General features: G+C 43.0%; 1 protein-coding gene across 5 annotated transcripts in view; it reads right to left on the bottom strand.

The window, feature by feature from the left end:
• Positions 1-3193: 3193 nt before the first annotated feature.
• SLC38A7 (solute carrier family 38 member 7) overlaps positions 3194-17426 on the bottom strand; it is a 154248-nt gene continuing 140015 nt past the window's right edge. For all 5 annotated transcript variants that reach the window (XM_033943315.1, XM_033943313.1, XM_033943311.1 and 2 more), the window contains one exon: positions 3194-4252. In XM_033943315.1, the coding sequence (XP_033799206.1) occupies positions 4158-4252 (95 nt within the window). In that variant the 3' untranslated portion in view covers positions 3194-4157. The remainder of the gene's footprint in view (positions 4253-17426) is intronic.

The raw sequence follows: 17426 nt of genomic DNA, 5'->3' as shown, positions 1-17426 counted from the left end.
AACAAGCGAATTTAAATAGGACTCTGGATTCCAATGGTAGCCAATGAAGTTTGTGGTAGAAAGGGGTGACATGGTCCCATTTTTTCAAGCCAAATATAAGGCGGACAGCGGTGTTTTGGATCATTCTGAGTCTTCTGGTAGTTTTCTTCATGGAGCTCAGGTAAATGATATTACAATAGTCCAGTATGCTGAGAACGGAGGATTGCACTAGGAGGCGGAATAACGTGTCGTCGAAATATTTTTTTATGGTGCGTAATTTCCAGAGCACCGAGATGCTTTTCCTAACTGTAGTGTCGGTGTGTTTCTCCAGGGTTAGGTGTTTGTCCAGTGTGACTCCTAGTATTTTTAGGGTTTGTTCGAGGGGAAAGGTCGATCCTTTTACTTGAATTGTGGTGTCTATGATTTTGTCTTTGGGGCTAGCCAGGAAAAATTTTGTTTTGTCGGGGTTTAGTTTCAGTCTGTAGGATTGCATCCAAAGTTCTATCTGGTTGAGTGTATTTGAGACGGAGGTGAGGAATTCTGGTGTGAAGCTGGATAGCGGGATGACTATTGTGATGTCATCAGCGTAGATGAAGAATTTGAGTTTGTGGCTATGCAGAAGATTACCCAGGGAGGCAAGGTAGACATTAAACAGGGTGGAGGATAGGGGGGAGCCCTGCGGAACACCACAGGAGTTGTCCCAGCTGTATGAATAGGTGTCATTCTTAAATACTCGGTATGATCTGTTTCTTAGGAATCCCTGGAACCAGTTGGGGACCTGGCCGGAGATGCCAATGAATGCAAGGCAGTCTAATAGAATGTTGTGGTCGACTAAGTCGAAAGCACTGCTCAGGTCGAGTTGCACCATCAATGCACTGGAGCCCTGGCTAAAGAGTGTGTGTAAGTTGTCTAGTAAAGAGGCTATGATGGTTTCGGTACTGTGATCAGAGCGGAAACCTGATTGATTTTCATTTAGGATGTTTAATTTTTCCAGATATGTGGTTAGTTCGGTGTTTACCACCCCTTCAGTTATTTTGGTGAATAGTGGGATACTTGCAATTGGTCTGTAATTAGACGGTGAATTGGGTGGTTCTTTTGTGTTTTTTATGATTGGGGTTATCGAAATGTGGCCCTGTTCTACTGGAAAGCTCCCTGTGGATAGAAGGCGGTTTGTCCAAGCCAGCATATTGGCTTTGAAGTGGATCGGAGCAGTTTTCAGGATGTGTGGGGGGCAGGTATCCAGTCTGCAGAAGGAGTTGGTGTATTTGTTAAAGTATTTGTTGAAGGTATGCCAGTCGAAGGTAGTGAATTGGTTCCAACTTAGGTCCGTTCTGGACCCTGGGTCTCGTGTAGTCCTGTCTGTGTCTGGTAGGATTGGGAAATCCCTGTGGGGGTTGGGGGGGGGAAGTTAACGATGATCTTATTTTCTGTGTCTTAGAGTTGAAGAAGTCTGCTAGGGTGTTAGCGGTTAATGAAGATTCGTCATCATGGTTATCGGTGAGTGTCTCTAGGTTGTAGAGGTCGTTGACCAGTTTAAAGAGGTTGCTGCTGTTGATTGTTACATTTCCGATTTTGTGGGCGTATAAATTTTTTCGTTTTTCCGTGATGAGGTTTTTGTAGTTTTTTAGTTTGAGTCTCCATGATACTCTGTGCTCCTGGGTTCCAGATTTAATCCAAATTCTTTCTAATTTTCTAAGGTCCTTTTTTAACAGTAGTAACTCTGAGTCAAACCATCCCTCTTGATTTGGAGTTCATGGCAATGTAACGTGCGCTATTCCGTGCGTTAAAACCCTAGCGCATCTTGGTAAAAGGAGCCCTAAAACAAAGGAAAATGAATATACCACCTTTTTATTGGACTAACTTAATGTAGTTTATGGTTAGCTTTTGAAGGTAACCCCTTCTTCCTCAGATCAGAAATGAGGAAATGTTTCCTTTATATATACTGATTTTGCCAACATTTCCTCATTTCTGATCTGAAGAATAAGGGGTCAAAAGCTAATCATAAACTACATTAAGTTAGTCCAATAAAAAGGTGGTATATTTATTTTCTTTATGGTTTTATTTCTACATATTACCTTGAAGAGTGGACTAACATGGCCACCACACCTTTTCACTGTATTAATCAATAAATTTTTGATTATTTTTTCAGATTTTTAAATAATTTTTCACTCTCTCTAGCTCTTGCACATGTCTACATTGTTGCAATGTTTCATATCTCCAGATGCTTTCTCTTCTATCCCTTGCATAATACCAAGGTACTTTAATAGATTACTTTTATTTTAGACAGCAGTAAAAGACAAAGAATTGCACCAGCTAATAATGCAGTTATACACATTTCAGAAAGCTCTTGAAAACATACTTATTCGACAAATTCTTATAAACAATGATCTGTATCGAATAATTGTGCATTGTAATTCCTGAGAATGTCTCAGTTTCTTTTTAAACTGCATAGAACTGGAAAGTAATGCGGTATAGAAATGATAATGTAATGTAATAAGGACAGTGAAGAGAATCAAGCCTAGCAAAAATGGCTGTGTCATCTCACAGGTCACTTTCCCTTTCACTGAGTAGACCCTATTGACCACTCTGCATCCTATTGCTTAACCAACTTCTCATTCACTTAATGATTCTAATTTAAATTCTCACACTAGCAAGCTAGCTTACTCATTCACCTGTCTAAAGTTGAACAGTCCTTAATGGAATCCAGGCCTCCATGTTGAAGTGGTACCTAGGATAATGCTCTTGCTTTACTGTAGTGCACTATTCTATACTTCAGTAATGCTTTCAATTCCTTTGCCCATCACTGTGTATAAAACAGGTTTATAGTTTTCCACTTCCTCCAGGTTTCCATCCTGGCAAAGTGATATTACATTTACTCTTCTCCAGTCTATTGGAAGCCCTTCTGTGTCAAATGAACAGCTGAACAGAACTGCAATAGAAGTTAGTACTTCCTTGAGCACTACAGAGAGGGATATATCCCTCCAGTTCCTTTGCTTTATCTACTTTCAATAATACCAATATTGAATATTACTTTTTCCCATATTTGTTTAAAAGATGTGTTTTATTATAATTTTTCAATAAACTTGTCCATTTACAGAGCTCCTACCCTGATGCAGCTGCAAAACGGAATTCTTATTTTTAATTTCCCAATGCTGTCAGCTTGCTCAATATTTGATTGCAGGGCAACTGTGAATTTGAGGTAGAGATATTCCTACAATTTATAGATTTTTATATTCACCTTTAATTTTATACATAGCCAAGATGACACAAGAATCACTCTTATATTTCCCTTTTTTTTTTTTTACACTGTCTTGCAGATCTGAGATATGATTACAGTTCAAGGGAAACAAAATGTTCCAGAAAAACAGGAAAACTATTTCAATGGCCTTACCTGAAAATGAAATGTCCTGCCAACACCCCTCCATGCCTGTTGCAAGCAACATCAAAATAAAATTAAAACTTTTATTTAGATGGTGCTATTATTTCTTTGAAGTATAAATAATTCTATCTTGAATAGAAAAAATTATAGAACAGCAGGAAAATCAGGAGGCTGTATGGAGATTCTTCCCTCATCCCCCTTCGAGCTTAGAAAATATGATTTTATCAGTGGGCTTAGTACACTACAAAATATTCATTATGGACTGTAAATGCTTTTTGCCATCAATCAGGAAGAATATAGTGATAGTTTACTCTCTATTTCTTCTCCCTAGAGCAACAAACATGCTTGTTTTCCTTTCATGAGGATAATCTCGAGTGCAGCTACTGTGTTCCCTTTAACTCCTTTTGTTGTAAAGCATTTAACATCAGTTTTGTGATTCAATCAGTTTTGAACCTAAGAACCTGAAGAGATTCTCATACCAGTATTGTTCATTGATACGAGGTTTACAGAAGAAACTAGGATGCAAGAAAGTAGGAAGGGTTATGCTCCAGGATGACAAGGCCAGATAGAATAATAATCCATGGCAAAGAGATGGATAACACTATACCTGAAGTGATACAACCCAAATAGCAGAGGGCTGATATAATTTTTTTTTCCTCTGAGGATGATATGAACATGCATAGTTCCAAGATAATTGGGTTTGGCTCCTTTTCCTTTATCAGAAGGATATCTTATTACACTGGAGAGTAGAAGGGAGCCTTTGCCAACATACTGGAGACTTGAAGAGTAGTTCAGTCCATCAGATCCACAAAAATAGCATTGGCTGTAGTCTGTCCAAAAATAAATGTTCCAAGGGTAACCATGAATACGCCATAAATGACCAGAGTCCACCAACTGAGGATCCAGAGCAAAGACAAAAACACAGTGTTAGAGAACCACATAAGAGAGAACGCTAATGGGCAGGGGGATGGGGCATATTTAGTTATATATTAATTATGCACAGCTTTTCAAGTTCTAAAAATGTGTAAAGTAAAAAGAAAAAAAAAAGCCCAAACCCAACAACAAAAAAAACATTTAATAAGGAAAGGAAGAAAGGAAGCAGCCTTGGATTTGTAAACAAATGCCAAAAGTATCATACTATTGAGTGGAATGGAATGGGTAGACCTGAATCATTTATTTACTCTTTTCAAAAACACTAGGACTAGGGAGCATGTAATGAAGCTACTAAATGGTAGATTTAAAACAGACCAGAGAAAATATTTCTTCACTCAAATATGTAATTAAACTCTGGAATTCTTTGACAGAGAATGTGGTAAAACAATTAGCTTAGCAGGGTTTAAAAAAGATTTGGATAATTTCCTAAAAGTCTATAAGCCACTATTAGACTTAGGAAATTCCACTGCTTATTTTTAGGATAAGCAGCATAGAATCTTTTTTATTCTTTTGGGATCGTGCCAGATACTTGTGGCCACTGTTGGAAACAGGATATAGGGCTTGATGGACCTTTGGACTGTCCAAGTATAGCAAGACTTATGTTCTTATTTTCTTGGGTAATGCCTTAATTTGGAATCCAGAACTATCTACCTTATGTGCATCCGTATTAAAAATTAAATACCCAATTCCTTACTAGGGCAATGTTCTGTATTTCAGTAGTCTCTATGTCTTAACTTCCACTTTGGATATTTTTCTGTCAACTATATATCTGCTCACTTCAATTGCTACTCTCTTTTCCAAATTAAGGGATGCTAAAGCTCTCCACAATTTACCTTTTTTTCCATTGGGAAAATTACTTAGCCCTAATTTTTTTCCTATTCTTTAAACCACAGTAGAATGTTGCTTCCAGGATCTTAGCTCCTATTGACTGAACCCATTAAAAACCCCCAGGGCTGCCCAGTGGTAGGGCACTGTTCTTCAACCGCCGGTTCGCAGAAAATTTCTGCCGGTCCGCACAGGGCCAGCAAGATTAAAATGACCATAGGTCCATTTTCAGACCTCCTGTCCTGTTGTCCCCACACACAGCTTCGGGACAGCATCCCGAAGCTGTGCTCGGCGACAACGGGACAGGCGATCATTTCCTGTCCCTCCCTCCTTCCTTTCCCCGGGTCCCCTTCTCTTACCGCCCTGCCGCTACTGCTAAAGCCAACAGGAAGTCTTCTTTCCGACGTCAGAATTGACGTCGGAAAGAAGACTTCTTGTCAGCTGTAGCAGCAGCGGCAGGGTGGTAAGAGCAGGGGAAAGGAAGGAGGGAGGCTTTTTTTTTTTTGCGGGGCAGGGAGGGAAGGTGGTAGGCAGGTAAGCAGGCTGGCTTTGGCCATGGAGGGAGGGAGACAGGTAGACAGGCTGGCTTTGGGGGTGGGGGTGGGATAAACTGTGGAAGGCAGTGAGAGGGACATGGGAAGGATGCACTGGGGGCACTAAGGACATGGGAAGGAGGCACTGGAGGCACTAAAGACAGGAAGGGGAACTAAGGACATGGGAAGGAGGCACTAAAGACATGGGAAGGAGGCACTAAAGACATGGGAAGGAGGCACTGGGGGCACTAAAGACAGGAAGGGGCACTAAGGAAATGGGAAGGAGGCATGGGGGCACTAAGGACATAGAAAGGAAAGAGGGAGTGAATAGAAAGGGACAATTCTTGGGCCTGAGTGCAGAAAGAAATGAAAGAAAGGATACACAGACAGAAGGAAACGCAATCAGAGACTCATGAAATCACCAGACAGCAAAGGTAGGAAAAATGATTTTATTTTCAATTTAGTGATCAAAATGTGTCAGTTTTAAGAATTTATATCTGCTGTTTATATTTTGCACTATATTTGTCTATTTTTCTATAGTTACTGAGGTGACCGAGCTCGCGGAGATGGAGCGGAAACGGGGTTTTCAAATTTTAGTCCTAGTAGTTTGCCGGTCCACAAAATAATTCTTTTATTTCTGCCGGTCCACGGGTGTAAAAAGGTTGAAAAACACTGGAGTAGGGGACACCAGATTGAAATGCCCAGATGCTTTCCAGAAATCACTAATGTAAATAGAAATCACTATATATACGCAGATGACAGTTCTATTTTAATCCCTTTAAATAATTTTACTACTGAAATTTTAAACCAGATATCTTCTATTATGATTCAGATAGAACAGTGGGCGATTAATTTCAAACTGAAACTCAATACGGAAAAGACCAAACTTTTCTTGGCTAGTCCCAACGACAAAATTAACTCATTGCTTCATCTTAATGATCATGACTACCCGATTATTAAATCTATCAAAATTCTGGGAGTCACACTAGACCGACTTTTAACATTAGCAGAACACACAAACTTAGTGGTACAAAAATGTTTTTTTACATTGTGGAAATTAAGAACAATAAAATAATATTTTGATCCTTTATCGTTCAGTCTATTGGTGCAGGCATTAGTTTTATCTATTTTAGATTATTGTAACATCATCTATTTAAGAGCACCCAAAAAAATTCAAGGAAATTAAGGATAATTCAAAACACAGCTGTTCAATTGATATTTTGGTTTAAAAAAGAACGACCATATTAGTCCATATAATCGTTTACTTCATTGGCTGCCTTTGGAGGCAAGAGTATTATTCAAATTTTCCTATATCTGCTTTAAACTGATATCGGGATTGTCTCCAGCTTACCTTTTTCCTCATTTTGTGTTGCATAGAGAAACTAGAAACCTCTACTTATTTGCTTATCCAAAAATTAATGGGTGTAGATATAAGACCTTCTTAGATAGGACCCAGCATTTCAAGCTGGCAGGCAACAATCTTGGTTAGGTAAATGTATTCAGCAAGCTATGTTATCCTATTGCAGTTTTCGGAAATTAATTAAGACTACTTTGTTCGATAAGTTTATTACTTAGTGAGTGTTATTATTGAAATTCTATTTTACAAATATTTGTATTTTTTACTGTATTATTGTATTTCACTGATTGTCCAGCTCTTTTTAGTGTAAACTGCCTAGAACTTTTGGTTATCTAATATAATAAAACCCTAAGCGCACATGTGCACTCTTACCTGCGTGTTCCGTTTTCCATGAACCTGTAGGTCCCCGCCGGCTAGAGTGCGCATGCGCTTCTACTCCCTTCCTCCACTCCCTATAAGAAAGCAGTTCGTCGTCTTCGGCCCCCCCCCCCCTCCCCACTCGAACCCCTGTTGAGCCTCCCATCCACCCTGAAAGAACAAAAAACCTTCCGGAACCAGCAGCGTCCTCAGCACTTTAAAGACTTCATCAGAGACAGACGTGACAGAGGAAATCGGCATTAGAAAGTCGTGAAGCAGCGTCTTTAAAGTGATGGGGACGCTGCTGGTTCCGGAAGGTTTGTAGGTTGTCTCGCAGTGGGAGGGGTGGATGGGAGGGTCAATGGGGTCAGCTGCATGGTGGTGGGGGAAGATGGAAACAGGCTGATCACCGTTTCTACTGCACAGGGGGGATGGGAGGGAGGGAAATAAAAATGACGGGTTCTACTGTACAGTGGGAATGGGGGGGTAGAAATTTAAAGATGCTGCTCATTTGGTCTACTACACAGGGGGATGGGAGGGAAGCAGGCTGGCTTCGGGGGGTGGGGTTGGGTCAAAGTCTGGAAGGCAGTGAGGGGGACATAGGAAGGAGGCACTGGGGGGGCACTAAGGACATAGGAAGGGGCACTGAGGGCACTAAGGACACAGAACAGAGGAACTGGGGCCACTAAGGACATGGGAAGGAGGCATTGGGGGTACTATGTTCACAGGACGGAGGCACTGGGGGCACTTAGGACATGAGAAGGAGGCACTGGGGTACTAAGGACATAGGAAAGGGCACTAAGGACATAGGAAGGAGTCGCTGAGGGCACTAAGGACATAGGATGGGACACTATGGACATAGGAAGGGGGCCACTGAGAGACAGGCAGGCATGGCGCAACAGAGAAATACAGGGGGCCAGGGAGACAGAGACAGAAAGAATGACAGACAGAATCCAAGGAGAAAGAGACAAAGAAAAAAAAATAGACATCTACTCTAGCACCCGTTAATGTAACAGGCTAAAACATTAGTGACAGTATAAAAGAATAAAGTTTTTATTATTATTAATGTAATGCTGGTTTCCAGCTCTCTGCCCTGACATATCTTTTTCCTTTGCCCCCACCTCCATGGGTCCAACCTCTCTCACAACCCTGCAGCCCTTGACAGTTACCATAGGTTGCTGACAGCTGCAGTGATAAAAGCACATTGTTTCTGGCTGGCCCCAGGGACCTTCCCTCTGCCATATCTCACCTCCAATGATGCAACTTCCTATAGGTAGAACACAGCAGAGGGAAGGTCCTTGGTGCCAGCCAGAAACAATGTGCTTTTATCACTGCAGCTGTCAGCAACCTATAATAATTTTCAAGGACTAGGAGAGACTAGATCCAAGGGGATGGGGAGAAAAAGGACATAGACAAAGATGCTGGGCATAAATGGAGCATAGGACAGGGACGCAAAGTGAAATATACAGTAGATAAGGGAGATGCTGAACATGGGGAGGATAGGCACACAGAGATATGGATAATAGGCAGAGAGAGAAGAAATGTGAACTGGATAGGAGACCAAGGAAAGAATCATGGAAAAAAAAAAGAAAAGCAGGACAGATAACCCTGAGATCAGAACAAATGGAAAAACAAAATGTTCTGACAACAAAGGCAGAAAAAACAGTATTTTATTCTGATTTATTAATTGGAATATATCAGCTTTGGGAAATATATATCTGATAACTTTTAAAAATTAACTGAAATGTAAGCTTTAATTAATTTTCTAAAAACAATACATACATAATAGATATCAAAACAGCTCCTATAACAATACTTTCCAATATCTCAACCCTCCCTAACAACTACCCAGTTTATAGTGAATGAGAAGATAAACACACAATCAAATCCCCAATCTAGATGCACAGCTTTTGCCAACTTAAACTTCTATTAAATACTCTTACATATTTATTATACCAGGCCAAAAAGGTGGCCCATGCTTTTCAAACTTCATTAAATGTTTGTGTTCAATCACTGTCAATTTGCTTAAATAGTATGCATGACTAGGCCTTTTATTTCAGATCTGAAAAATTTAGGTATTTTGCAGGACATTTAGCTACTAGTCACCTATGAACTATTGCCACTCAAGGGGAACCTCCCCCAACTAATTTATTCACCTAGTTCTGCAAGAAAAATAAGTGAGGGTCCAATAGAATACAAATATTCAAAATATTTGGAAAAATCTTAACACACTTTCCATACATTTTGAATATCAGGGTACTCCCTCCCATACTTCCTCCTCCAGCAATGGCTTGTGATGAGAAATATAAAAGGTGAGTGGGAGTAATATGCCACATATACATTGTTTTCACTCTATTCTCTATAAAATGAGCAGATACAGAGATCCTAAAGATATTTTGATACACTATCTGCTATTCTTGATTAGGAGATGGGAGCAAGATTTGTGATCTGACAAGAGGCAAATTTAGGTTTCTCATTTCTCTTCCTGTCCAAAAGATCATATAACTTTGAAATCAAGTTTTGTTGCAAAGTTCCTCCCCCCTCCCCTGCCATTCAAGACCTTCTCAAGAAGCCATTCTCTCAAGATACCCATAAATAAAGTAATTGGAGATTAAAATAGAACTCTGAATTTGGGATTCCAAGAGAATTTCTTTCTGATTTTGAAAGGATCTAAATACAATATCATTGTACAGCTGGCGTACCCATTTTACACTGTTCCCACCTAGATTCCTAGGATCCCAATTGATAGTAAAATTGAAGGATGCTTATTGAAGCAAAATGGGACATGCTTTTATTTTCCAGTAACATGTTGCAAGTTTTTTTTTTGTTTTGTTTTTTTTTATCATAAAACTGACAGTATGTTTTAAGAGGGGATTATCTAATTTCCTCTTGCTAATTATCTGCTCATGTCTCCAGAATAAGTGCTGTCATGATATTCCTCTTAACAACTCTTGTTCTATCTGCACCAAGGCTTTAGCCTTGTCCTCACACCACCATAGAACAGATCATAACTGAGTTTTCCAATAATACCTACTGAAATCTGGCACTTCCATACCTCCCTGAGAGAATCTCCATTGTATGCAAATCACTTTCATGCATATTCACTGTGGATATCCTGAAAACCTGACTGTCAAAGGGGTACTTCAGGAAACAGGAATATTTGGTCCAGATATAGAAACTTTGTCAATACCATCATTTTACAGTCTGCCATTCTCCCTAGCCATGTAAGACTCAATCTAAAGTCATCTACCCCCTGGAAGTTTGTGCCATAATTGAGTTTGTGATAGTCTGAACATTATCTTACCTTCCATATACTGTATATATTCTTATGCTTATCTAAAGAAAAATTCACTTTTCAGCCACTGGACTACGGATTATTCAAGGGTTAAATTCAGGTGTTCTGACTTTGTTATATTCATTTTGAAGCCAGAGAACCCACTATCTCTAGTTTCTTTTTAAATACAGAGTAACAACTGAACTCTGGGGACTTTCTTAAGAGATTAGACTCCACAGGTGACCCTTGAGGGGAGGAATGCTAGCCTAGTGCCTAACCTTCAGTAAGCCTGGCTCTACGAGAGAGGTTGTAGAGGCTCAGTTTTGAAGATACTTTTTCACAGCAACTTGTGAACTACTGTATGGGAAAGGTAAATTTGGGTTTCAGTAGATTTTATCATTGTAGTTCTCTTTTTTAGCTCAGCAAAACCAGTTGGGTAATAGTGTAACTTTTAGAGTCTCTGTTAGGGTTCAATACAAAAGTGTTTTAGCCTAGATTAGTGTTTTAGGTTGCATTTCAGGGCATAATATCAGATTAGGGCACAAATAGCTGTTGAGCAAAGGCTCTGGTGTTATTTTATTTCCCTCTCGCCCACCCCAAGGCAGAACTTTTTGATTTATAGCAGTGTCCCGCAACTTTTGTTGAGCTGCAACACACTAAACATAGTGGCTGCGGCTCAAGACTTCTGTAAGTACACGGATGTCACTGTGATGACATCACATGCATATATGATGTCATCATGTCGGCATCTGCACATGCGTGAAAGCCCTCCAGATGGGCTCCAAGTTGCCAGTGGGGGGTGCCAGCAGGGAAGAGGCATGGAGAGGAGAGGCACCAGCGCAAGCTGATTGTCTATGGATATGCCTCTCGCTGGCGCCTTTCCTCCTCCCCAGTGTGTCGTGGCACACCAGTGTGCCATGACACATAGTTTGAGATACATTGATTTATAGGCTCTTCAGCCAAACAGGAACAGGGCATTTTATTCTTCCAGGTGTAAGTACTTCTGCACCACAGTATGGCTTGGAAACATTGTATCACCAAAGCTGCTGCTCAGATTACAACTTCTGTCTCTGTGCAGACAGAGTGGTTCCATGTGCAAGATGTCTTCAGCTTGAATCTCTCATGAAGGAAGTAAAGGAACAAGGAGAGGAGGTGGCAAAACTGAGAAGCATCCTGAGATAGATCATTAAATGGTTCATGAGGTGTCAAAGATTTCCAGCAGTGTGAAAGAGGCTGTGCTGAGGGAAGACAGCTGGACTCAGATTACGGAACACTGCAAGATTGGTATTGTGACAACACCCGCCCTTGGAATTCCACACCAAGTTATTTAAGAAAAGAAACTACTTTAATTCATTTTAAGTCCAAATTAAAAATTTTTCTTGTTTAACGATGCATTTGGAACGTCCTTCTAAGGACAATTGGAGGATCTGTTTCTTTTTTCCCCCCTTCCTCCTGTTTTGTTCTCTCTTTTATGTTCTTTTCTTTTAAGACTGTAGTTCTACCCCTTCTTCCTTTTATGTATGTCCAAAATGTCTGGTTCTGTCATACAAGCCCCCAGTGCCGTATGTATCTGTTAATTTTAACTATATGTATTATATTTTAATGTACACCGCCTAGAAGCCTGATTAGGCAGTATAACAAATTTTTAATAAACTTGGAAGTGGAGATGAAAGCATCCCAAGGAAAGGAAGAACCAAAGCTTGAAATCCCCCAAAATACTGGGTCTGTGACCACTAGGAGGTGTAAGGTAGTGGTAATTGGCAATTCCTTTTTGAGGGTTACAGAAGCATCCATCTGCAGACCAGACATGATGTCACGAGAGGTATGTTGTCTGCGTAGTGCCAACATCCAAGATGTTACGGAGAGCCGAGACTCATCAAGCCTGATGACTATTATCCGATGCTGTTCATCCATGTTAGCACTAGTGCTGCCCGATTCACGATTCAAATTGGTTCACCAATTCACTTTGGGTGAATCGATTCGAATCGGTTCAAAACAAAAAAACAAAAAAAAGCGGCTTCCCGATTCGCCTGACCCTCCCCCCCTTGCCCCCTAAAGCAAGAGTGGCAGCTGCCGCATCTGCTTTAGAAGGCAAGGAGGGAGGGTTAGTCGGGAAGTGCTGCTGTCGGCTTCCACCCCCCCCCCCGGCATCCGGCTTGCGGATCCCATCCCCTCGGCCTTCCGCCCCCCCCCCCCCAGCCTCCCCACACTGTTTACCTTCCAGCCGGAACAGCCTGCAAACAAGATCGCGGTGTTAGCGATCTTAGTACCGCCAGTCAGGTTTTCAAGATATCCACAATGAATATACATGAAAGAAATTTGCATATAATTGAGGCAGTGTATGCAAATCAAGTTTATGCATATTCATTGTGGATATCCTGAAAACTTGACTGGCAAAGGGGTACTCCAGGACAGACTTGAGAAACACTGTTCTAGAAGTAGGGAGATCCTGGATGCTCTACAAGAAAAACTGTTCCAGCAGTTGGTAATGTAAATCACGCTGGAAGGGGGCATACTGGATTTAGTTTTTACAAACAGTGAAAGTGTTCTGATATTACAGTGGTTAATCCGGTGATCACTGCATGGTACAGTTTAATCTTAAAATGGGTATAGAGAGGGCTCATTCAAAAGCAAAGCTCTAGACTTTTAAAAAAACTAACTTTGTTCGGATGGGGAATTACATCAAGGAATTGTCTGGATGGGAACATCTGGAGGGAGTGGAAATGCAGTAAGCAAAACTGAAATTGTAAGAGTGACAAAACTTTTTGTGAGGCAAGTAAATAAACGTAAGAGGAAAAGAAGGCCACTTTGGTTCTCAAAAGTAGTAGCCGAGAAGGTAAACATAAGAATAAGAACATAAGAATTGCCGCTGCTGGGTCAGACCAGTGGTCCATCGTGCCCAGCAGTCCGCTCCCGTGGCAGCCCTTAGGACAAAGACTAGTGCCCTAACTGAGTCTAGCCTTACCTGCGTACGTTCTGGTTCAGCAGGAACTTGTCTAACTTTGCCTTGAATCCCTGGAGGGTGTTTTCCCCTATAACAGCCTCCGGAAGAGCATTCCAGATTTCTACCACTTTCTCAGTGAAGAAGAACTTCCTTACGTTTGGTACGGAATCTATTCCCTTTTAACTTTAGAGTGCACCCTCTCGTTCTTTCTACCTTGGAGAGGGCGAACAACCTGTCCTTATCTACTAAGTCTATTCCCTTCATTATCTTGAATGTTTCGATCATGTCCCCTCTCAGTCTCAGAAGAGGCCCAGTTTCTCTATTCTCTTACTGTACGACAACTCCTCCAGCACCTTAATAATAATAACAACAACTTTATTCTTCTATACCGCCATAATTTTGTGACTTCTAGGCCATTTTAGTTGCTCTTCTCTGGACCCTTTTGAGTAGTACTATGTCCTTCTTCATGTACGATGACCAGTGCTGGATGCAGTATTCCAGGTGGGGGCGTACCACGGCTCAGTACAGCAGCATGATATCCTTCTCCGATCTGTTTGTGATCCCCTTCTTAATCATTCCTAGCATTCTGTTTGCCCTTTTTGCCGCTGCCGCACATTGCGCAGACAGCTTCATTGACTTATCTACCAATACTCCCAAGTCTCTTTCCTGGAGGGTCTCTTCGAGAATTGCACCAGACATCCTGCATTCGTGTACAAGATCTTTGTTACCGACATGCATTACCTTACATTTATTCACGTTTAACCTCATTTGCCATGTCGCGGCCCATGTCTCGAGTGTGTTTATGTCATGTTGCAGCTCCTCGCAATCCTTCTGTGTCTTCACTACTCTGAATAACTTTGTATCATCTACAAATTTAATCACCTCGCTCATTGTACCAATTTCCAGGTCTTTTATAAATATGTTGAAGAGAACAGGTCCAAGCACTGCGACATTCCACTCGTGATGCTTTTCCAGTCCAAGTATTGTCCATTTACCCCACTCTCTGTTTCCTGTCCGCCATCCAGTTTTTAATCCATGTGAATATTTCACCCTCGATTCCATGGCTCTCAATTTTTCCGAAGTAGTCATTCATGCGGGACCTTGTCGAACACCTTCTGAAAAAGCACAGTTACTTACCGTAACAGGTGTTATCCAGGGACAGCAGGCAGATATTCTTAACGTATGGGTGACGTCACCGACGGAGCCCCGGTACGGACCTTTTTAACTAGAAAGTTCTAGTTGGCCGCACCGCGCATGCGCGAGTGCCTTCCCGCCCGACGGAGGAGTGCGTGGTCTCCAGTTAAGATAAGCCAGCTAAGAAGCCAACCCGGGGAGGTGGGTGGGTCGTAAGAATATCTGCCTGCTGTCCCTGGATAACACCTGTTACGATAAGTAACTGTGCTTTATCCCAGGACAAGCAGGCAGCATATTCTTAACGTATGGGTGACTTCCAAGCTAACAGAGAGGGAGGGGGGATGGTTGGCCATTTAGGAAAATAAATTTTGTAACACAGATTGGCCGAAGTGTCCATACCGTCTGGAGAAGGTATCCAGACAGTAGTGAGTAGTGAATGTGTGAACTGAAGACCAAGTGGCCGCCTTGCAGATTTCCTCAATAGGCGTGGAACGGAGGAAAGCCACAGAAGCAGCCATAGCTCTGACCCTGTGGGCCGTGACAGCTCCTTCCAGTGAAAGGCCGGCCCGAGCATAACAGAACGCAATACAGGCAGCAAGCCAATTGGAAAGCGTTCGTTTAGAGACAGGACGACCCAGACGGTTGGGATCGAAGGTCAGAAAAAGCTGAGGAGAGGAGCGGTGAGCCCTGGTACGGTCAAGGTAGTATGCAAGGGCACGCTTACAATCCAGCGTGTGTAACGCCTGTTCCCCAGGATGAGAATGGGGCTTTGGGAAGAAGACAGGCAGCACAATGGACTGGTTGAGGTGAAAGGCTGAAACCACCTTGGGGAGGAATTTAGGATGGGTACGCAGAACCACCTTGTCATGGTGAAAAACAGTGAACGGTGGATCGGCGACCAGTGCATGCAGCTCACTGACCCTCCTGGCAGAGGTGATGGCAATGAGGAAAAGCACCTTCCATGTGAGCAGTTTGAGTGAAGTAGTAGCAAGAGGCTCAAAAGGAGGTTTCATGAGGGCTGATAAAACCACATTGAGGTCCCAGACGACAGGAGGAGGCTGTAGAGGTGGTTTGATGTTGAAGAGGCCTCTCATGAACCAGGAAACCAGAGGATGAGCCGTGAGAGGTTTTCCGAGGATAGGCTCATGAAAAGCAGTGATGGCACTGAGGTGGACTCTGACTGAGGTAGACTTGAGGCCAGCATTGGACAGAGAGAGCAAATAGTCCAGTACGGTCTCCACCGCCAATGAGGTGGGATTGTGATGATGCAAGAGGCACCAAGAGGAAAACCGGGTCCACTTCTGATGGTAACATTGGAGCGTGGTGGGTTTCCTGGAGGCATCCAAAATGCGACGGACAGGCTGGGACAGATTCTCTGGAGAGGTCAGCCCGAGAGAAACCAAACTGTCAGGTGGAGGGAAGACAGATTGGGATGCAGTAGAGACTGATGCCGCTGCGTAAGTAGAATAGGAAACACAGGAAGAGGAATGGGCTCCCTGGAGCTGAGTTGAAGCAGGAGGGAGAACCAGTGCTGTCGGGGCCACCGGGGGGCGATGAGAATCATGGTGGCCCTGTCCTTGCGGAGCTTGAACAAAGTCCGCAACATCAGAGGTAGTGGAGGAAAGGCATAGAGGAACCGATCCGTCCAGTCGAGCAGGAATGCATCCGGGGCCAGGCGATGCGGAGAGAAGAGTCTGGAACAGAACTGGGGCAGCTGGTGGTTGTGAGGAGCTGCAAAGAGGTCCACCTGCGGGGTGCCCCAGCGAGCAAAGATGGAGTGGAGTGTGGGAGGGTCCAGGGTCCACTCGTGAGGTTGAAGGATGCGGCTGAGATGGTCGGCCAGGGAGTTCTGTTCGCCCTGGATATAGACAGCCTTGAGGTAAAGATTGTGGGCCGTGGCCCAGGTCCAGATACGGAGGGCCTCCTGACACAGGAGACGAGATCCGGTGCCGCCTTGTTTGTTTATGTAGTACATGGCGACTTGGTTGTCCGTGCACAGGAGAAGAACCTGAGGGTAGAGAAGGTGCTGGAAGGCCTTGAAACATGGCTCTGAGCTCCAGGAAATTGATGTGATGTTGACGCTCCTGAGGGGTCCAGAGTCCCTGGGTGCGGAGATCTCCTATGTGAGCCCCCCATGCATAGGGGGAGGCATCTGTGGTGATGATCATGGAATGAGGGGGTGGATGAAAGAGGAGGCCCCTGGAAAGATTTGAGGAGTTCAACCACCATTGAAGAGATTGCTGAAGAGACGATGTCACAGAGATGGGATGAGAAAGAAGATCCGTGGTCTGTGACCATTGGTTGGCAAGGGTCCATTGAGGTATCCTGAGGTGGAGTCGCGCCAGAGGAATCACATGGACTGTCGAAGCCATGTGGCCCAGAAGGACCATCATCTGGCGAGCAGGGATGGATGGATGAAGGAGCACCTGCCGACAGAGGTGAAGTAGGGTCCGGTGTCGGTCGGCAGGAAGGAACGCCCTCATCTGATTGGTATCGAGAACTGCTCCGATGAACTGAAGGCGCTGCGTGGGAAGCAGATGCGACTTGGGATAATTGATCTCGAACCCCAAGAGATGGAGGAAAGAGATGGTGTGATGAGTGGCTTGCAGCACAAGTGGAGATGTAGTTGCTTTCACCAACCAATCGTCCAAGTAGGGGAACACTTGTAGGTTGTGGGACCTGAGACAGGCTGCTACCACAATCAGGCATTT

This window comes from Geotrypetes seraphini, chromosome 4 (genome assembly GCF_902459505.1).
Source record: "Geotrypetes seraphini chromosome 4, aGeoSer1.1, whole genome shotgun sequence".
Classification (NCBI taxonomy): domain Eukaryota; kingdom Metazoa; phylum Chordata; class Amphibia; order Gymnophiona; family Dermophiidae; genus Geotrypetes; species Geotrypetes seraphini.
The sequence above is the reverse complement of the archived record's forward strand: the minus strand, read 5'-3'. Positions and strand labels throughout refer to the sequence as shown.